Below are 23,177 nucleotides of genomic sequence, written 5' to 3' on the forward strand. Positions count from 1 at the left end.
GCAAAGGGAATGATCTTTCTACTGCCCTTACCAACATTTCAAAATGATAATCAGTAATTATTAATAGGCGAACATTTGCAAAATAACTTAGCTGTGACTTCCATTCCTTATCTGTAAAATAATAGGTTAGAGCCAATCTTTAAAATCTTTCTCATTCTAAAGTTGTGATTTGTATGCTAAAGAATTAAATAAAACATTTTTGAGAAATAAAGAGGCCTGGTTCATTATTCCTCCAGGCAGAACACATAATCTTTTGATATATTGATAGCCCCTAATAAAAATAGCAGCCAAAATTAAATAATTCGGTGGGAAACAGAAGTTTCAACAGATAGCCACATATTATTGGTAGGTAATTAATTAGAACATGTAAACTTCCCAGTGGATAGCAGTGAGAAATTATTGTATAGAAAATTCATCCTCAATTTTGGGGACTCAGTTAGAGACCGCCTTGCTAGGCACAGAGCTATGGAAATTGCAGCTAGACCACATAACTTGAGAGAAATGCGGCTGGCTCCTACAGGTAAGGTCGGCCACAGATGGTCGCCAAGGCACCGTAGACAACATAATAGAAGCTATTTGTTAATTTTATTTTGAAAAAAGGTAATCTGATCAATGCTATTAAAAGGAGATTCACTAAAAGGAAGGAAGTCGTTGAAGAGCTTCTTCCACATTCTCATTCTTACTACAGTCGGCCACACTTCTAAACACAACGCTTTATGAAGTGTTGGCACACAGGGACTGTTATGGTTTGAATGTCGGTAACCCCACAAAATTCGTATGTGAACCTAATGCTCAAAAAGACAGTACTAAGAGGTGGGGCCTCTGGGAAGTAATTCATAAATGAGATTAGTGTTCTTTATAAAAGAGGCTCCACTGAGCTCCCTTGGGCCCCGTGAGCAAGAAGGCCCCACCTTGGAAGCAGACAGCAAGCCTCACCCGATACCAGATCTGTTGCATGTTGCCTTGATTTTGGACTTCCCAGCCTCCAGAACTGTGAGCAAAAAATCTGTTTATAAATTACTCAGTCTAAGGTATTTTTATTATAGCAGCCCCAAGAGACTAGGACAGGAACACAGGCATAAGGACATTCAGGGACCTGAGCAGCTCTGGCACTGACCAGGAAGCCACTAGTGTTTAGGGTGGCAGGTGGGGATTCTTTAAATTCAGCTGGAATAACTGTAACTAGGGATCCCCAAACAATAGCTCTGTAGAGAGCAGGAATGGCCCTGAGATTTAAGGTGCAAGTTTACTTTGAACATCTAAAAATATCATGCAAATCTAAGGTGTCACTATAGAGTGGACACAATGCAGTCTCCTCCAGCACAGTGGCAGCCTCTAGTAGGTTTTCAATGAATGTATTGTGAGTAAAGGTCACGATGATCAAGAGAAACATTATAAAAGGTTCACCAATCTCTGAAACAAATAGCATGGTTTAAATGAAGATTAATTCCAAAGATGTATGTGTTAAAAAAAACTGGTTTCCCCATATTAAACTACATTATGCAACTATTTCTCTGAACCAAACTTGGGTAAAGCACAACTTGTTGTAAATGTTATCTGCTATGTTCTTATCCTCCAATACTCTTTTAGAATGAAGACAGATTTTTAGTAAGCTACTTTCTGAGCTTTTCCTTTGTTGCTTTTTAGTTTTTTCTAGCCAGAACTGTTTCCACAGTGAGTAACCCAGCCTCATCCTCACACACGTGGCCAAGGAAAGAGGATTCTGGTAAAAAGTTCTCCTGGTCTCTCAGTTACAGACACAACTTTGGGAAATTTAATCTATAGACCTTTGGGGAACTATAATGCTGGAGTGTGAAGGAATGAAGTGTTCAAATTTCATTATGATTTTTGAGAATAGGCAATCAAAATAATTTACAACGAGGAAATGTGTTCATAACTCTCTCTTACTTTACGTGGGCTGGCTGTCCGGTATCTTCATCAAAAGCTTGAAATTTTCCAATGACTTGGCCTCGCCTTGATCTATCCATGCTCTCGCTAGCGTGGACAGAGATTGTGTTGCTTTTAAAATTAATGCCTTCTTTCACATTTTTCACTTTCACTTTGATGGGAATGGATGTAGGCTTGTATTTATTCCTAATCGACTTGTGAAAAGCTGCTTTATTAGTGACAATGATACTGAAGTCAAGATTCTTCATTTCTTCATAATCTACTTCCTAGAAAGGCAAAGCCAAAAGGAATTCTTTAAAAGGAAAAAACAACTGGAACACATAGAACACACACATACACACACACGTGGTTTTAATGTTAGATATAATAATTTAACACAGTACAGCAGCACTAGGTATTCCAACTCTTATATCGATACCAACCAATTAAAAATTCTGTCAATCTGAATATTCATGAATGTTAAGGATGTCTAGGAAGTATTCCCCGTTTATTTTTCTAAAGGTCAAAATCATTTTTTAAAATATATTCTTAAAACATCATTTAACATATATTTTACTTGTAACAATCTGAAGTGATTTTTCTAATGAAAAACTTACTGGACATTCAATATAAATTAATATTCTTTAACATGTATTCCACGGGTTCATTTTGTTGAAAAGGTATCTCTGCTACCTCTGTCCCACTAGTATAGATTTACACTGCACATTAGCATATTAAAAATTGAGAACTCTGGAGTAAAGAAAAAAAAAAAAAAACCAGGAATTTTTTCAAATTTATTTAAACAAAAAACTAACTCTCTATCTATCTATCTATTTCGATAGAATCTCACTCTGTTGCCCGGGCTAGAGTGCCGTGGCATCAGCCTAGCTCACAGCAACCTCAAACTCCTGGGCTCAAGCGATCCTACTGCCTCAGCCTCCCGAGTAGCTGGGACTACAGGCATGCACCACCATGCCCAGCTAATTTTTTCTATGTTTTTAGTTGTCCAGCTAATTTCTTTCTATTTTTTTTTTTTTTTAGTAGAGACGGGGTCTTGCTCTTGCTCAGGCTGGTCTCAAACTCCTGAGCTCAAAGGATCCTCCCGCCTCGGCCTCCCAGAGTGCGAGGATTACAGGCGTGAGCCACCGCGCTCAGCCCTTCCCTTCTTTTTAGTTTATCTATTAGTATCTGGTTTGCTGTTGATTCCACAAAAGATTAGCCTGCAAGACCAGAAATGTGCAAAGCAATAACCATGCTGGTATCATGCTGTCTGGCTGGGACTAGAATCCTCAGATCTCAATTTGAACTGTAGTGTGACAACTTCCAAACCACAGAACTTGGACAAACAGAGATGGTTCCTGTCTCAAACACTTGTGGTGCCGGTTGAGTTTGTAAAGTACTTGTCTTTGGGGCTCAAAATGTATTAGATTCCTCTCCAGTACCAACCTGTCCCATCCCAGTTTTGAACACTCAGTACTTACCTTAATAAGAGTCAAAATTCCTTCATTAGTTTGAGCATCTGTTTCTATGTGGAAATAACCCCCTTCATTTCCAGATGCAAATGTAAAATTTGCTAACCAATTATCAGAGCCGACTTCATCTGCATCAAACACTTTTATGCGCATAACTTCAACATTGACTTGATTTTCTTCAACCAGCCCTTCCAACTGCAAAACACGAACACATGATTTTTATTTTAATGTAATACAAACTTAAGTGACATATTTTTAGTTATTAATAGAATTAAAATATAAATAGATACACTTATTAAAATAATAGTTACCATTTTACTTTCCACTACTGGTATATTGTCATTGACATCCAAAATGCGAATCTGAACTTGAGCTTGTTTTGCTGGTTTATCTGTTACTTGTCCATTGCCGTCTCTTGCTTCTACCGTCAAAGAGTAACTGCTGTATTCCTGCAGGGCAATGAAAAATGAACTCCAACTGGCATCAAAATGAATCGCTCCCTAATTTGCCTTTCTGGTTTTAGCATACTTTATCATTAGGAAATGTATCACAGGATATTTTATTTTTAAGTTAGTTTCACGATCTACTGTTAAGTAGTTGTGTAAAGATTCTGTTTATTTATAGGTAGAACTTTTGTAGAAGCACATAAAAACCTAGGGGAGTTGTTGATAGTCAAATTCTTAAATATGTCATTGGTGATGTTATTAGGAGATAATCTGTACAAAGGAGCACTGTTCAAAATGTAGTTTATGCTACACTGGAAGTGATGGCTGGACTGGAGGAGTTGGTTTTTTCTACCCCATACTTCATTCTCAGCTAGGAAAACCTGGTCTCAAAAAACTTGGTGAACCGAATTCCCCAGAGAGATGATTCTTAGAGAATGTGTCCTGGAGAACAATGTCTCAGATTTCACTCAAAAGTGAACTCTTCTCTTCCAGGTGGTCCCCTTACTATGGCTCTGTTCAGCATGGCTGAGTATAGAGGGCAGCCAGTGCCAGTCCTGTGTGGGGCAGAACCACTCAGTGAACAACAGGACAACAGGGGCTCTGGAGCCAGCTGCCTGGGTGCCAATTCTGGCTTTGTCACTTACCAGCTGTGTTGGACACACATTTAATCCCTTTGATCTTCGGGTTCTTTATGTGTAAGATGGGGATAATAAGTGGATCTGCCTCACAGGGTTTCTATGTGGATTAAATGGGTTAATCCATATAAAGGGCTTAGAACAACACCTGGCACGTGGTAAATGCCCAGTAAGTATCAGCCATTATTATTGGCCGAACTTTCCATACTTCGGAGACAGCAGCTTGTTAAAAATCAACACTACTAATGCAAAGTAATACTTTTTCATTCTAGTATTATGTGAAAAGGCATACAGTAGATTTTAGATATAATCATATTCTTTAATTTTACAAAAGTCCCAATTGAAATGTTGGGCACAATCCTTCCCATCTGGGCAGAGTTAAATCATTTTTCTATGTAATACTAAATACAGTGCACTTGGGTTGATGATTTATATTTGATGATGACATAGTGTTCTTAGGATCATCAACATTTTACTCTTGTACATTGTTAAAATCTTCATGTATGTAGCATGTAAAAAATCTATTTCTCCCTTTTAAAATTTTCCCTTTGAGTTAGAAATAAAGCAAAATGTTTATGAGAATAGCCTTTCTAGAAAACTTACTCAAATCTTCCTTCCAATTTGAGATTTACAATAATTCTCTCCTTTACAAATGTTTTCTATTCTCTAAGATTCCTGTTTCCACTCCCGACCTTCACCCTGTATATGTATTAGCAGTGGAAAAACTCCTGAAGTTTCATTAAAGAACCACAAACTGAGGAATGTTGCTTTAGGACTCTCTAGTAAACACAATCCTGACTGGGGAGGCTTTGAGAAAGGGTATTGCTCCGTTGTCTAGGCTGCAGTACAGTGGCGTCATCATAACTCACTGTAGCCTCAAACTTCTGGGCTCAAGAGATGCTCCTGCCTTGGCTTCCCAAAGTGCTGGGATTATAGGTGTCAGCCACCACACCTAGTCTGTATAATTTTAAATCCTCTAGTAGCCACATTTTTAAAAAGAAACAGGTAATATTAATTTTAAACAAGTATATTTTATTTAACCCATGATATCCAAAATATTATTATCTCAACATGTAGTCAACATAAATAATACTAAAGTGTTATTTTGAATTCTTTTTTTCATACTAAGTCTTCCAAATCTGGGGCATATTTTACACATCTCAATATGCACATAGTACATGTCAATTTGGACCAGTTACATTTCAAGTGCTCAACAGCCGCATATGGCTAATGGCTATTATTCTGGACAGCACATCCCTAAAATGAGGATAAATCCAAGAGTTATCCTATGAGTAAGGAATGCAGAACAAAATAAAGAAATAAGAAAAGAATAACAGAGAGGAGAAACTGGAAAGGATAGTAGACAGTTTAAAAGATAGGTAACAAAAAATATTAATTTACCTCTCTGTCCAAGGTAATACTGGTTGTGTATATCTCTCCTGTATCTTTATTTAGGTAGAACACTGGAGGATAAGCTGGCTCCTGAGACACAATTCTGTAGGAAATCTTAGAATTCATAGTATTGGGCTCATCGGCATCTGTTGCATTGATTTTCATCACAAGTGTATCTGGCATTAGAAATAAAGGCGTCCAAGATGAGACTCAACTTTAAGTATACCTACATGTTATTATTTTATTAATAATTTTAGCTTGTTCCAAAAAAGGATTTCAAATGCTTATCAAAATCACATGCATTTTACCATGATAAAAAATTCAACCAGATGAGGAAGTAAGAGTGAATGGTGTATAGGAGCAGGAAAAACAAGATGAGGGCAAGGCCAAGGTTAGGGTGAAGTCCTGAGAAATTACTATAGGAGGCCCATAAATTTGTCTATAATAGTACTAGTGCCAACACAAAGAGAGAAACATGAGCAGATACATGATTCTGATATTTAAGATACAAACAAATCAAGAGAAGCATAACTATTCTTTATATTATCATTGAAATCTCTCCCTTGAGTCCTAATATAGAGTATTGCACTGAACAATGTTGTCAATAAATCTTACCATAAAAACAATATAAATCAGAGGTCAGTAAACTACAGTCAGAGGCCCAAAGCTGGCCAGCCACCTGCTCTTGTAAATAAAGTTTTATTGGAACACAGCCAGGCTCATTTGTTTACATACTGTTTATGGCTGCTTTCCTGCTACAGGGCAAAGTTCAATAGTTGCTACAGAGACCTTATCTGTCACATCAATCTACCATATCTGTTCTGAGGATAAAAAAGATGGCATGTAAAGTCCTTTGAACTTGCAAGAAAAGCAGTTCTGAACCTACAGCAATAGGCTTATTATTTGTCCTGTGGGCAATACTCAACTTCCATTAAGATGTGGGATTTAGTGTTCATTTACACAGTGGGGATAAAATGACCTTGGGTGTTTATTCATAAATAAATAATAGACTCTCACGTGCTGCACTCAGCTCTTCAACAGACCCAACAAAGACGTCCTGTGTGAACACCGGCTCATTGTCATTGATATCAAGAACTCTAACGCGTAGTTCTAGCGGTTTCTCTAGGTTTTTTCCTTTTTCATCCAAAGCATAACCTACTAACTGAAATCATGACATAAATAATAAATTAGATTTAAGCTTATGAATTACCATACTATCAAAAAATCATAAAACAAATCATATCTATTACCAAAGAAAAACTATAAACTAATAAATATAAAACCATTCTTACCAGAAAAAATGGTGTTTCTTCTCGATCAAGGATGCTGGTAACATTCAATTCTCCAGTGTCTTTATTGAAGACAAATACACCAAAAGGCGGCTCTGTAATCCCCTTTCCAGTGTATCTGTATGTAACTTTAATTCCTCTTTCTTCTGCAATATCAGAGTGTATCTAACATAAAAATAACAGAGGAATGTTTCAGGTTAAACTCTCTATTATTTACTACTCTTGATCTCAGCCAAAAGGCTGAGAAGTGATTCTCTATAGTTTACAGGTAAACATTTTTAATGGAAAGTTTTCCTTGAGGCTGTCAGGATGTTGATGGGGAGAGATAGCTTAGCACAAGGGCTCACGAGCACATGTGCTGGTATCAGAGAACCTGGGTTTTTATCCCGCCTTAGCCATGCACTAGTTATATAATACTGAGTCAGTTAGTTAACCTTTCTGTGCCTCAGTTTCCGTATCTGTAAAATGGAGAAGATAATATTGCTTACCTCTTAGAGTTGCTGTGAAATTAAGATATAGCTGGGGTACATTTTGGGGAAGGAAGTAGATTTTAAATTTAACATGTAAGGTAGGAAACACAGAGTGAAAATCACCTTCATAAATCCATCCAATGGTCTGGAAAGTATGAATCGGGCTTCTTTCCACAGAAAGATTAAAATTGTCAAGTGCCTTCTCTGCTTGGAAGGCTTTAGCAAATTAATAATGTTTCCAACCTGCTGGGTCTTCCGCAATTATCTTCTTTATCCTCCATAAACAATTTGACTCATGTCTCTAATTCTTCACTAGTAAATGTTTCTCCGTGGCCCCTGTTGGTCCCTCCATTTCTTCCTTCGGACATCACTGAAACCATTACTACCTACCTGCCTGGTCAGTTCTCACTTCAGAATTAGTTACACATTCTTCCCATTGGTTTCCCAACAACAGGCATAAATCAGGACTATCCCGAGCAAATGAGGACATATAATCACCCTATTTATTAGCTATCAGTTCAGTTTGAAAATGGTATTTTATGACAATATCCTGTTTTGAGCATTGTAACACTGTGTTAAACAAAGATTAAAGTAGTACCAGATCCCCTGACTCTTGGTCGAATCCAAACTCAAAGTTATATATATTTTCTGCCAATGATGCTATGTCTTCTAGAAGGGGAAAGAGGATCTTAAAGTTGGCACTTTCTGCTGAAGAGTAAGCTCTGCTAATTTTCAAATGCATCCTGAATATTTAAAAATTTAGTAAGTACAATACATAATTTTCCTTAACTTTTATAGTAAACACAAAAGTCCTTCCGCACCATATTTTAATCACATGCATATATTTCATATTCCTCTTTAGAAGGTACCTTGGCAATTGGATTCTTTTTGGACAGATCTTCTCCCTCCCGAAGAGCCACCGGGGCTGTGATCCAGGCCCGCTTTTGCCGCACTAAGTGAGTACGTTTAGTAAATAACTTATTTTCATTTCTTGTGTTTAAGGCCTACAACAATAAAACATTGCCCAAAAGATTACTGTGTATCATAAATATAAAACATTAGTACGGTATGCTATGAGTTACTAAACTTTAAAAACAGTGCAAATTTTAAGGTATGTTTTTATACTTCTAATCAGATTTCATTTTCAAAAAAGAAAATATATATATTCTAGCACACTTGATAGGTGTTCAAGAGATTGTCTCCAAACCAGTAAAGCAGTAGGGTTTTATTTTTAACAGTAAGAAAAGGTTTCCCAGAGTGAAGAGTTCAAAAAGACTCAAGAGTAATTTAGTGGCCTTACAAATCGACAAATTAAAAATAACAGACCATGTCAAACATTTTTTGCTTACTAATTGAAAATGAAATTTCATTTTTCTGTGGTTTCTGGTTTAAAAATGAATTGCCAGATATTTTAAGACTAAATCTTAGTGATCTGTTGGTATAAATTTAACTAAAACTACTAAAACTGCCAGTGAATAAATATATTGTTTTCAGGATTGGGTAAAGGACTAAATTTACCATCTCTTGTTTACAGAACCTTGTCGAAACTATTCTATAAATTGTCAGTTGGGTTGTGTAGGTAAATATATGTTTTATCCAAGGAAAATTTCAATACAGCTGACCTAGTATCTTAAGATCAGAAATGATTATTATACTAGGTTTATTTCATTATTTTACTCATTTTGTTGTTAATGTAACATGTATTTTTAAATTTGAGAATATTTACACTGGTAATCCTTTGGTTATTAATTTTTTTCTTTTGCTTTCTTTTTTTTTGTATTGAGAGATGGGATCTCACTATGTTGCCCAGGCTGGAGTACAGTGGCTATGCACAGGTTCTATCATAGTGCACTACAGCCTCGAACTCCTGGGCTCAAGCAAGCCTCCTACCTCAGCCTCCCAAGTAGCTGGGACTGTAGGTGCATGCCATCATGCCCAGCATCTTTGTTTTTATTTGAAAAACTTTTTCTATAACTTTAAATAAATTTAAATTATATAACAAAACATTACAAATGATAACATTAAAATTTATGATGTAAAGATGCAAAACTTCCTTCTACTTTTTCACTCATACTTCAGAACATTCACTGTTAACAGCTTGATGAATATCTTTTCTGATCTTATGACCATACAGCTGCACATATATACACACATGTATAAAGATCTTTTCCCCATAAAAATAGACTTACATTATATATCTTGTTCTGTCTGCTCCGTGATTTTTCATTCAGCACCTCATCACGGACATTCTTTCCTATACTCTAAATTGTTTGAACATTCCCCTATTGGTGAATATTTATTGTCAAAAATGCTGCATGGAACATCCATGGATATATTCCTGTGCACTTGTTTGAATGGGAACAGCTGGGTCCTAGGCAATGTGTGTTTTTAATCTGGTAAAGCGCAGCCAATCTGTCCACCACGAAATTAAGCTTCTGAGTCCAAATTATAGAAATAATCCCCTTGGTTCCTTACCTCAAAGTGAAGTCCATCTCCAAAGTTAAAGCAGATCTGTAAAATAAAATTATTTGATACTTAATACAATTTATTACACAATTCAGTTGAAAATCATTGTTAATGGATAACCTCCCACCTTGAATATTATAAACATTAAAAAAACAACAACAAAAAAAGGTTTAACCACCACTATCCTTTGTCAAAAGGAAACAAATTTTAATTTTCCTCTTTGCCTTTCCCCAACGACCAGGGCCAGAGGAGGAATCTGCATTCTCCTTGATCCACACTGTCTCTTCTAGAAAACAACTAATTTTTAAAAACAAACAAAATAATCTGCCTTGTGAAGTCTTAGCCATTCCTCAAACCTTTCCTCCTCACCCTATGGTTTTACCTTGTGTTGTCCAGAGCCCATTTCCCTTGCCTCGAGGACATCGGTATGAGATGTGCCCCCCTTTCCTGCCAAGCTAATTCTCACCATCCCTAAGGGTTACACACGCATGACCGCCCATGCTCTGACTTCTCAGTTCCTCAACATCCTCAGTTCCACCAACTCTTCTCTTTGGTTCTTCACAGGCACTGTCACACGTTGGACTTCATCATTACACAGCACTGTTCTAAATACAGTCGAGTGTATTCTAAAATCTGCGCCATAAAATCCTATCCTGCTTTTTGAATTTTGCTGCACTTTCTCTATAGTCCATGAATCTCCTTATTCATTACAGTCTCAGCGGTGGGCACAAGACATTTTGTCACTCTTGATTGCTAATATCTTGAAGGCAGAGAGTCACATTTTATTTCATTAATGCATTAATTTTAAACCATGTACAAAACCAGGGTGAACAGTACAATGAACACCACATAGTTAACATCCAGTTTCAACAATTACTTTAAAATAATTTTTAAATTTACCTAAATTTAAGTAAACACTTCTTTTAAAATAAATTTTTTATTTAGGAATAATTTGATTTACACAAATGTTGCAAAGATAGTACCAAGAGTTCCCTTACCCATTTTTTTCTTATGTTAACATCTTAAATAACTATGGTACATTTTGCTGAAATTAAGAAATTAATATCGATACATTTAATGTACTGTTAACTAAACTCCAGACTTCATTCGGATTTTACCATTTTTCCCCACTAATGTTCCAATCTAGGATCCCACATTTCATTTAGTTATCATATTTCCTTAGTATCCTTTAGTCTGTGACAATTCTTAGTCCTTCCTTGTTTTCATGACCTTGACAGTTTGGAAGAATACTGGCCGAGTCCCCTGCACGATGCCCTCCAGTTTCAGTTTAGCTGTTGTTTTTCTCACGATCAGACCAAGGCTATGTGTTTTTGGAAGGAATATAGCAGAGCTGAAGTGCCCTTTTGTCACATCCTGTCAGGGAGGGTATGACATCCACATGACATCACAGGCTGAGGTAGTGTTTGCAAAATTTCCCCACTATAAAGTTACCATTTCCCCCTTTCTCCACTCTATTTTTTGGAAGTAAATCACTAAGTCTAGCCCATCCTTGGGGCAGAGGGGAGTGGGAGGAGATTCTGCCAGAGAAGTTGCTTCATTGAGTTTCCTTACCTGTAACGTGAGAATAACAACACATACCATGGCAGACATTTTCAGTGGTATAGCTAACTGCCACTTTCTCTCATCTTCAGTGTTCACAGACCCTATTTTGCACAATCAGGTAGACCCTGCCCAGCCATTATTCATGGAGCTGAATAATGATTGGTCTATGACACAGCACGGCATATATTCTCATTCACTTTGACAGTGGCTGGCTTAGGCATAAATGTGTGAGAGAATTTTGGTCAATGGGATATCAGGGAATCCTGGAAAGATTCCCCTCACTGAACAGAAGAGAAGCATATGCACACCCCTCTCCCCTTTTTAAATGACTCTGGAGATGGTGCAACAAGGATGTGATATTTGGACTGGTTATGGCCATCTTATGACCATGGGGTGTAAACTAACAAAATGGTAGAGAAGCCAAAATGAAACCTTAACACCTTTAAGTGACAGAATTGGTCAAATTTGGAGCCACTCGACATCTTTTCTTATGAGATATTATTGTTTTTCCTTAACCTACTTTTAGTTGGGTTTTGTTACTTGCATCTCAAAGCAACCTGCCTGATACACCCATTTTGCAGGGCTGTTGTGCAAATTAAATACATAAAATGTAACTACTATAGTGATTGGCACTCAATAGATAGAATTTCGGATGGTATTTCCTCAGTTCTGTTTTGCATGTTCTTCGTCTTAAGATTTCTGAAAGCTGGATTTATTCATACCCTCAATATTCTGAGCTTCTGTGATAAATAATAGAATGCTCTTACCCTATTGGATTCTTACATATTGGGGAGACAGATAAAAGCAGGTTGCAATAAGAGCTATAAAGAAAATTAAAGCGGAGACAGGATGGTAGACAGTGATTTAGGACTATGGGGGGACTCTCAGCAAGGGGTACACCTGTACAGAGGCCTGAATGGAATGAGGGAGCAGGTCAGGTAGACCCTGCAGAAGGAACGGCCTGGCTATGAGGGGGGAAGGATGTTGGCGCTATCAAGGTTGGTGTGGCCCGAGGGGTGAATCAGTGAAGATGACATCAGAGGGAAAGTCCAGTACCCGGTCATGGAGAGGACTTTGGATTTTATCTGGTGTAAGAGGAAGTCGCTGGAAACTTTTAAGCTTGGAAGAGAAACAAACCAATTTATGTTTGAAAAAGCTCACTCTGGCTGCTGTATGGAGAATGGACCTTAAGGGGGCAAGAACAAATGTGTGGAGACCAGGCAGTAGTCACTGGGTCACTGCAGTAGTCCAGGCAATAGATAACTCTAGCTTGCACCCTGGGGGTTGCAGTAAAGATGACAGCAAGTGGACACCCTTAGTGTATATTTTGAAGGCAGAGGCAACAGAACCTGTGGATGAAATGAATGAGGGAAAGAGTAGTCAAGATGACCCTTAGAATTCTGACCTGAGTACCTGGGTGAGTGAAGGCACTGTTTCCTGAAAAAGGTGGGGGAGGGAAAACCTGGGGGTGGGGCAGGAAAGGGGGGTGGTGTGGAGGGAGGGGTGCGACGGGAGGCAAGAGCTGTTTTTATGTGTTCTTCGTGAATGGCTTATTGGGTATAAGAGTTTGGAGTTCAGAAAAGAGGTTATACCTGGAGATAAAAATCTGGGAGTCATCAGTGGGTTTTAGTGAGGGAACTGGGATGCATATTAGAGGCTCTGTACATCTTTAAGGTAGTGTTTCTTTTTTCTCTCCAAAAGCTGTTATTCAACTGACGTGTATCTAAGGAGCCTGGGTAAAACTGGCCAAGCTACTCTATGCTGTTAGAAGTCAGGACAGTGGCTACCTATGGGGGTGGTGGGGACTAAAGGGTGTTTCTTGATCTGGTTGCTGGTGACATGACATTTTCAGTTTGTGAAGATTCAGTGCACTCGTGATATGTGCAATTTTCCATATGTATGTTAAACTAAAAAGTTAAAAAAACATTCATCTTAAAATCGAGGATGTCTTGGAATCTAAGTAACAGTTCCGCTATGTGCATTTTTACAGCACCTGTTGCAGTAGCCTGTTTTTAATAAGGAATGATGGCAGGAGCAGGGCAAAATTGCCCCCAGTCGAGAACCACTGGTCTCAAGAGTGTGTTCTATGAGTGACAGAGTCCTGTGGAAACAGATCCAAATTATTTACTTCAGAAAGGAGTAAAGATGGCAACCATTTCCTCAGTCAAATAAACAGTGCCACAGGTGACAAAGCATTGGTGCAATTCTCTTGTGCTTTTTTTGTACAATGAATGTGGAGCACATGTTTCAGTCCATCATTCCTCCCACCATGGGGAGGAATGTCTCCAGACATTTTTGGTTCTTAAACCAGGGTTGAGGTGAGGGATGGGGGCGGAGATGAGCATTACTGGCACCTAGTAGGTAGAGAGACCAGGGACATTGCCAAACATTCTGCAATGCACAGGACAGCCCCTACAACTAAGCATTATCTGGCTCCAAATGGCAAAGTGCTGAGGTTAAGAAACCTTGACCACATTTTTCTGATTGGAAACTACTGTTAATAACCAGGGTCAGGACAGTCGTGCAAGTTCCAGAGGACCGTGGAGATCATGCACGTCTCCCAACTGGTAGTGTATACAGGCAACACGAATGGAACAAGCTGACAGTCTCCCCCTGCAGCCCTCCACTCCCGCTCCCTGGCACTTCCCTTAGGACATGCCTGCTCTGTAAGGCTAAGTGACCCCCTACGGGGATGTTGTAAAGGCATTTCAAGCATTGGAAGGGTGTCTGGACAAGATGAGCGTTATAGTTTTTCCCAAACATTAAACCTATGACTCCTTTTTTCTCACCAGGAACTTGGTGACAGAAAAATGTCATGTGCAACATGCCTTTGAGACTGGAGAGGAAAAGTAAGCTGCTAGTTCTTGTATCCAAAGAAGTAGTATTTTCAGATGAACCAGAAGAAACCTTCAAAAGCTTTTCCAATTTACTGAACATTAAAAATTTTTTTTTTCGTTTCATTTCTACCATTGGATCTTGTGCATCTTGTAAAAACTGGACTTCTTGGCAATTAGCAAAAAAAAAATTTTTTTTTTTTTTTTGGCAGAGGCATGAGAGAAGGTCAAACATCACTGCAAAAATACAATCAGTCAATGCACTCTTTGTTCTAAAGGTCAGCACTTTTACAAAGGACTTCCTGTTCTGAAATCACCTTGATGAGTTTAAACAAGAAGAATCCAGGAGGACTCCTGACTCATTGGTTGGCAGTCCCTCCTGGCCGGCAGGTTCTCTATCAGAAGAAGTCTTCCCTCTAAAGCAGACGATCTAGAAGCTTTCTTCTGCAGTTCTATGATTGTATGGTGAGGTGACCCCTTAAATTTCATTATCTCAGACTAATAAAAGTCTTATTACAGATGGGACGTAGAGGGAGACCAAGTAGTTTAAAATACTGTTTCAACTTTGAGGCATGATAATGCTTATAATTTCCATTCAGTCAGAAATAACTTTGTAGAGGAGGTAAGCAGCGTGGTCAATGGACCACCTTCTCGAACCAAACAGGGATGCTGTAGTACTTGCTGGTTGGTCTTTAAACTCACGCCCACCTCAGGGCCACCAGATTAATATAACACTTGCATTATTTCCCTGTCTTAAACACCCTTCTGACCAGGCAAAATGTTTTTAAATTCTTTGTTTCTCCCTTTTACTGTACAGAAGGCCAAAGCAGACATTGCCCTGAGGGTCCTGGGCTCACCCCCAATCCTTTCTTAAAGTGTTTGCAGCTTTAGCTGAAATAATCCAAAGGAAATAAAATGAGATAAAATAAAGGCAATAGTGCCACTTGTTTATTTCCTTGGGTCACACATCCTGGTTTTTCTATTTGTATCAGCAAAGCAGAGGCCTTGTCCTTAGTAGCCTCCGTAGCCACAGAGGTGGTTTTGGCAGGATCTCTGCAGCTGTAGAAACTTACACATTCAGAAGAGTTCAGGTGAGCCAGTGCAGTGAGGGTTGACCAATGATTTTGGTGCACTGCTCTGATAAATATGAGGTAGGTCAGATTTATGTTAGATTTTCACCTACCATAGTCTGTTCTTATTAGTCTTACTTTGGGGAAGGGGGAAGAAAAGGTAGTCTTTATAAAATCTCTTATTTTGTGGTTAAACATCCTAACTTACTACTAAGAAAATCCCAACTTTAAAATTCAACTTAAAAATGGCCCAGACACTTATATATATATTCTTAGAGCAGTCTCACTCGACCACTGATTTAAATATATAATTTTATTTTTCACAGTTGCTAATTAAAAAAAGCAATAACCAAGAAAAGCGATATTTTAAACCCTACTTTTTAAGTTTTAAACTCTGAATTGGAATTTTAGATAGTAAATATGTTAAGTCTGATGGTAATAAAGTACATACTTTATCATAACATTTCACCTGCTCCTCAGACGTTCCAGCTAATCTTAATGTAACAAATATGATTTTAGGTGAGTCCCATGGAAGTTAGCTACAACGAGGAAGACATTTCCTTTGCAAATGTTTCATTGAGTCACAGAATTTTCAAGTATGGATTTAGCAATGCTAGGCTACACTCGACTTGTTAGATCATGCTGTGAATTCTTATTTCAAGTATTTGTGTATTCATGGACAGCTCCTATTTTTTTCCTTTTTTGTCCTATAGACAAACTGAAGGCCAAGAAAAGTCAACAGTATTTTATTCAGTGTCAATCGTCAATTCCCTTGGCCCCTAAACTATTAAAAAAAAAAAAATCAGGGTTGCTAACAAATAAAGTAGGCTTTTTAATATTTAATCTTTTCTACTCCAATTATTTTCTAATAGGTATGGTAACAGTGGTTGTCAAACTTGAGTGGCATCAGAATTGCCATGATAAAACACAAATTACTGAGCCCCACCCTAGATTTGCTGATTCAGCAGGTTTGGGGTGAGGCCCAAGAATTTGTATTTCTAACAATTTTCCTGGTGATGCCGATGTTGCTTGGTCCTGGGATCACACTTCTGAAAACCAGTGTAAAAATCACACATTATCAAGGGAAAGGGAAGAAGAAAGCCTGGATAATTTACAAACTGGATAATGAGCCCTTAATCACAGAGAGATGTGTGAAAAGACATATTCTAAATCAGGAAATACGGTAACTGTGAGTTACTCCCACCACAAAAAGATTTTTCACTTTACTAAATATTAATTAACTATAATAGGATTACTTTAAATAATGTTTTCCCCTGGTTTAAAACTCTTCTTCTAGTTTAAGCTTTACTGATCCTGAGTATTTGTCAATTTAAAAATATTTTGCCATTTTATTGGTATGGGTTTTCTGTAACTGCCACAAATGCTTTTAGAATCAGGCAAAAATCTAAGTAGACCTGTATATATGACATTTCACATAACTTGATAGACAAAAATTGGAGGCTATTTCCACTTTTTTTGCTGGAATGTATTTCTGACAAGTGCACTAAAAAGAAAATGAAGAAAAACATGTTTTTTTACTGAGATGTTTAAGAAAACCAAGAGCATCAGATTGTCCTCTTTCACCATTAGGTGGCACTGGGCTGTCAAGAAGGCAAACTTCAGGAACCACCAACTGACTTCCAGGTCCAAAGCCGAAACAAGCATTTTGAACTGTCCTCAAATAAGTGGACAGACAAAACTGAAAACAGTAACAATCAAGAGCTTTAGAAAGCTGTATGGGTACTTTTGCAGGACTGTATCTGGGAAATTAGATAAATCTTAATTTATATTTCTTCATTTTTCCTTTGAACGATTGTAACTTGGCATGAAACTGAATCAATTACCTAGTTCCAGAAGTTCAGACTTACTGATGACTGCAGCAAACTGCCATAAGGGGACTCCTGGCCATGCCTCTGGATTGACAGGAACCTGGTGTCAGGTGAACTTAGATTCTGTTCAGCTTTGCCCATTACGAACTATCACTAAAATCAGTGAGCGGATACTCAAAAAATATCAGGTTCTTTTCCCCACATTCTTCTTTCCCCCACTGTAAGCTCCATGATTGTGGGGGACAGTTCATGGCCACCTAAAAGAGTGTTGGGCGTATATAGTGGAAGTGCAATTTGTGATTGCTCAATGTATAAAAGTTAAATGAAAATTTACTACTCAATCTATCTGGGCATTAAATATTTCTCTTAAATACATGAAATTCAGATTACTGTTCCAGTTTTTCCAAACACAGATATTACTACTTTAACTCATATTTTTAAAGAATACTTCTGTGTCTAAGGCATGTAGCTAGTTTATAGAGAAAAGATACAAACACCCTGCTCTGAAGATGCTTACAGTTTAGTAGGAGACATAAAGTGTCCATAAATTACTATAATATTAAGCAGATACTGTATTCCCAGGAAGAAAATTACTATGAGGTAGTAAACCTTAATTATGTAACTGACAGCTATAAAAATAGTTCTGGGGAACTCAGAAAAATCAGAAATAACTTCCTCCTGGGGAAATCATGAGAGGTTTAGGGAGGAGATGGCAATGGGCTTGGGCTTGGGCTTGGGCCTGGCTTTGGAGAGGGGGCAGAATCTGTATCTGTGCAGGTAGGAGGAGGAAGGAGAAGGCACCGGTCAGAGACAGCCTGTGCCGGAACATGGAGCTCTGAGAAGTCGTGCCGTTTGCACTCAGACTACATGACAGTGGCAAGTAGAATATAAGGACAGAAAGTTGTGCTGAGGATCTTCACTGGTCTCCCAAGGAGTGGAGTGTCATTGTCAGATTCTGACCAGGGAGACTATGACACTAGTGCTTCCGGAAGATTTTCTGTGCAAGATAAAAGGCGGGAGACAGTTTGAAGATTAAAGTACAAAGCCAGGGACATGTACCGAGGACCAGCATCAGGGGAATGGCAATGAGATGGATGGGTGGGGCAGAGTCCTTACGGGGACAAAGCTCGTCCTTGGCAATGCCCTGTATGTGGACCGCAGGGAAGGAATCAGAGGGTGCAAAAGTTTTAAGCACGAGTGGCTAGAAAGATGGTGGTGGCTAGAAGGATGTGGTTCCCAGAGGACAGGCTATGGAGATGTTAAGCTCAGATCACAGGAAAATCCTTTGAGTAGGCAGGAGAGATGCTAGACAGTAGATACAGTAGATATACCAAGGCAGGGCGGCTCCCTAATGGGTGGGGGTTACGTAACAGGCCAAGGTGCGCTTCTCAGCATTCACACACACAGTCCTGAGTGCAGCAGCCCCTCGGTCACTGCGCTGCCACCCACCCTCCTCCTCCACTCCTCCCACTCCTGTCTGATATGTCTCCTGCCTACTCTCCATTGTGCTTGGTCAAAAAAAGAGGGGGGGGTGCTGGTGAGAACCATTGTGGGTTCCTAGAGGTAAAAGGAACCTTAGAATATTGGGGAAGCAAAGGAAGGAGCCATGTGACAAGAGAGAAGATGAACACCGTTAAAGGATGACTGAGCTAGGGGTCTTGTCCAGTGTCTCAATTAGCACTTCTGGGGTCTAAGGAGAGCAGATCACTAAGATGAGGCAGTGGGTAAGGAAAATTTATCATTATTGTTTTTATTATTTTTTTTAGTTTGCATTGTAGAGGACTTGAACTGTCTCATCTCCTCTCATCTACATCCAAAATCTGCCCTCTCATTCCCCAATCAGCCAGCTGGCAATTGCTTGACTGATGAAAACAATCACAGTAAGGCATGATTTCAAGGTAAGACCGAGAACTAAGTTTGGCACAGAGTAGGTGCTCAATAATATTTGTTGAGTGAATGTATGTATCAAGGCTTAATTCACCCCAGAGCATTTGCCCTTTAAATAAAAAGAGGATAGAAATAAGTAAAATGAATTCCTAATTAGAACCTCTTACTAGTTGCCCATGACTGTTTCTCAATGTGGGTGCTAAAAGCACTTTGGATAGGAAAATTCTTCACAAGTGGCCAATTCTTCCTGAAGGCTCTGCAGACTGTAGGAGGCTGGGATGTCCAGTGCTGGGCTGGTTGCTCCTTCTATAGGCTCCATGGTACTGTTTATTTCTTTACTATTACTTCTCTTATCATTGCCTGTTTGGAAGTTAGCCATTTACTTGTCGCACCTTTACTAGACTGGAAGTGCTATGAAGGTAGAGCATGTCTGGCTTTTTCATAGTCCCCTAGTGTCCTGCAATGGGCAGGGATTCACCAATAGTGGTCATATATATGGTTAGTTTCTTTTTTTGTGGGCATTTCTCATCTCCCCATTAGACTATGATATAAATCCTGCTGTTCCCAACTTTCTTCACCCTAATCACCAAGACTTGCATATGCTAAAAACTCAGTAAATTTTGTTAATAATTTGAAATTTTTTAAAAAGTACAATGTCACATATGGTATACCTCTGATACTTTAAGATTAACTAAACTGAGAAGACAATCTTTCATCATATACAGACTGTATGTTTATCAAAGGTGTTATCAAAGCTATTGAAATTTGTGGCACATTGAAAGATGGGGGGAGAAAAGCTATGATTAAGAAAGGCAAAAATAGATCTAAAGCTCATTTATTATTTCAATTAAGGTTTCTGGTTTTTACTATACTTTGGCAGTTTTCAAAAATGCTAATCCCTATTCAATGTGTAATTTTTTCCACATAAATATTTGTATGTTGTATTCATAAACTATTTTGCAAAATTTAGACCAGTAATTCTCACTCTTACACCTGTCTGATAATTAGATCAACTTGAAAGTTCCTATCAGTACGTAACTCAAGAATAGCCAAAGCAATCTTGATCAAAAAGAACAAAATTAGATCTATGGCATTGCCTGACTTTAAATTATATTACAAGGCTACAGTAACCAAATAGCATGGTACTGTTATAAAAATAGACACATATAAGAAACAAGCTTCTCTGAAAAGGAAAAAAGAAAAAAAATAGACAAATAGATTAATGGAACAGAACAGAAAACTCCAGAAATAAAGCCACATAATTATAGCCAACTGATCTTTGACAAAGTTGATAAGAATACACACTTGGGAAAGAACACCCTTTTCAATAAATCGTGCCGAGAAAATTGGATCACCATATGCAGAAGAATGAAACTCCACCCTACATATAAAATTCAACTCAAGATGGATTGAAGACTTGAATGTAAGACCTGAAATTATAAAAATACTAGAAGAAAACCTAGGGAAAACTCTTCTGGACATTGGTCTAGGCAAAGAATTCATGACTAAGACCTCAAAAGCACAGGCAATAAAAGCAAAAATAAACAAATGGACTTAAATTGCAAAGCTTCTGCACAACAACAACAAAAAAATAATCAAGACTGAACAACCTACAGAATGGGAGAAAATATTTTAAAACTATACATCTGACCGGGAACTAACATCCAGAATTTACAAGAAACTCAAACAACTCAAAAAACCCCACCATTAACCCCATTAAAAAGTGGGCTAACGATAGGAATAGACATTTTTCAAAAGAAGATAAGCATTTAAAAAAATTTTCAACATCACTAATCATCAGAGAGGTGCAAATTAAAATTACAATGAGATTTCACGTTATAACAATCAGAATGGCTATTATTAAAAAGACAAAAAATAACAGATGTTGGTGAGGATGTGGAGAAAAAGGAACTCTTATACACTGTTGGTGAGAATGTAAATTAGTACAACCTCGATGGAAAACAGTATGGAAATTTCTGAAAAAACTAAAAGCAGAACTACTATATGATCCAGCAATCCCACTTCTGGGTATCTGCTCAAAGAAATCAATATATAAAAAAGATGCTTGCACTCATATGTCTATCCCAGCACTGTCACAATAGCAAAGATATGGAGTCAACCTAAGTGTCCATCAGTGGAGGATTGGATAAAGAAAATGTGGTATATGTACACAATGGAATACTATTCAGCTGTGAAAAAGAATGAAATCATGTCTTTTGCAGCAACATGGATGGAACTGGAGGTCGTCATCTTAAGTGAAACTCAGACACAGAAAGACAAATACCCACATTCTCACTTATAAGCACGAACTAAACAATATGTATACACAGAAGCAGAGTCTGGAAGGATGGAGACTTGGAGGAGAGGGGTGGGTGGGAAGGGGGTGGAGGATGGGAGGTTGCTTGGTGGGTATAATGTGTTGCTTCAGTGATGGATGCACCGAAGGCCCTGACTTCACCACAATGCAATAATACATCAATGTAACAAAATTGCACTTACACCCCATGAATACAAATAAAAAATGGAAAAAAATACCAATTTGTGATGCAGCAATATCATGCAATTCATTATTAACACATTAAGGATCTAGTAGAAAATCTATTAGTCATTTAGTGATGTTCAGAATAAATGGTATACTGAAATCACTATAATATGATGTAAAAATATTTGTGTATTCTACTGTGACAAAGTCACAGGTACTGTTTATACTATTGCGGTGTCTTTCCTACACCCAATATAAAGAAATACTAAATTTCAGGTAGAGGTTAGTGAAAATATCTATGTAATTAATTCCCTGTCATCTCTAGGAACCCTCTGAATTCTATCTACAGACCATTTGAGAGTTGACTGATCCCACATAAAGAACTCTTAAAGAGGAAAGATTCTCTGGTTTAATTCTGAAAATTGTCTCTTTTTTCTATTTTGATACATTTGGCCTAAATGTGTGAAAGCTATGTGGGTGACACTCAAGTTACCGTCTGGTGTTCCCTGTACAGCAGAGGAAAGCTAAAGACCACACATCATAGACCCCCTTGCAGGCTCAGTTCTGAATGTGATTTGGGTTCAATCAGTATTTCGGTGACATCTGAAAGAAGGAAGTGAAGCAGAAGCTCTGTGCCTGCTGTTTTTGCTGGTAAGCACAGCCGTGGATGCAGTTGGGTTTTTTGCAGCAGTCTTATCCTCTAGTATCATAGATTAATGAGTGACAAGAGGCAAGGTATAGACATCCATGTTGTTATGAAACCTAGCAGATGTGACATGGGTCTGGAACTGGCCACGAAAGTAGCATCCTGATCACAGCAGTTTCCAGACTGTGGGAGCAGCCGTGTGGTTTCTGGTTCCTGATCCCAGAAGAGGCAGCAGCTCCCTAAATGGTTGGGTTCTGCTGGGTGGTTTTGAAGTCATTACTGACAGTTCACGCTGCAGTCTTTTCTCAATTCTTCTTACACTTATGTAGTCAACTTAATTCCCTGAAATAAATCTCTTCTTGCTTTAACTAACTAGAGTAAATTCTGTTATCTGCAACTGACCTCCGACTCAACAGACTACAATTTATATTCCTTCCTATAAAGGACTTGTTTCCTCAGAAACTACTTCTGTCAGATGAGTTGCTTTCCATTTTTTTACCCAAAGACTACACTTCTAACTTCAAACATATTATGGGTGAAACGCTGAACTGCTCACTGTTCTCTGAGCAAAAACAAACACACTCAAATTTACATTACAAAAAGTATTACAGAAAATATATAGAATAATCCAAGAATTTTGCTCCTATTCAGATGGCAATAGTCACTATTTAAAGCAGCAGTCTATTACTGCCCAATAAAGTATCAAATTGTAAAGTAAAAAATATTCCTATTTTTCAACCTATTTCTCTGTGAGTGTACAAATTGGCCTGATTGCTATGCCATTTGAAGATTGAAGGTAGTTTCTTTTC

The 23,177-nt window shown here is 38.1% G+C and overlaps 1 protein-coding gene across 1 annotated transcript in view; it reads right to left on the reverse strand.

Annotated features, from left to right (window-relative positions):
• DSG2 (desmoglein 2) overlaps positions 1-23,177 on the reverse strand; it is a 39,813-nt gene that overhangs the window by 14,279 nt on the left and 2,357 nt on the right. The window contains exons 2-9 of the mRNA XM_069468502.1: positions 10,067-10,102; positions 8,461-8,595; positions 7,125-7,286; positions 6,850-6,994; positions 5,842-6,008; positions 3,671-3,808; positions 3,369-3,554; positions 1,909-2,174 (exon numbers count right to left, since the gene is read on the reverse strand). Coding sequence (XP_069324603.1) covers positions 1,909-2,174; positions 3,369-3,554; positions 3,671-3,808; positions 5,842-6,008; positions 6,850-6,994; positions 7,125-7,286; positions 8,461-8,595; positions 10,067-10,102 — 1,235 coding nt within the window. The remainder of the gene's footprint in view (positions 1-1,908; positions 2,175-3,368; positions 3,555-3,670; positions 3,809-5,841; positions 6,009-6,849; positions 6,995-7,124; positions 7,287-8,460; positions 8,596-10,066; positions 10,103-23,177) is intronic.

The sequence above is a fragment of the Eulemur rufifrons genome, chromosome 5, assembly GCF_041146395.1.
Source record: "Eulemur rufifrons isolate Redbay chromosome 5, OSU_ERuf_1, whole genome shotgun sequence".
Taxonomy (NCBI): domain Eukaryota; kingdom Metazoa; phylum Chordata; class Mammalia; order Primates; family Lemuridae; genus Eulemur; species Eulemur rufifrons.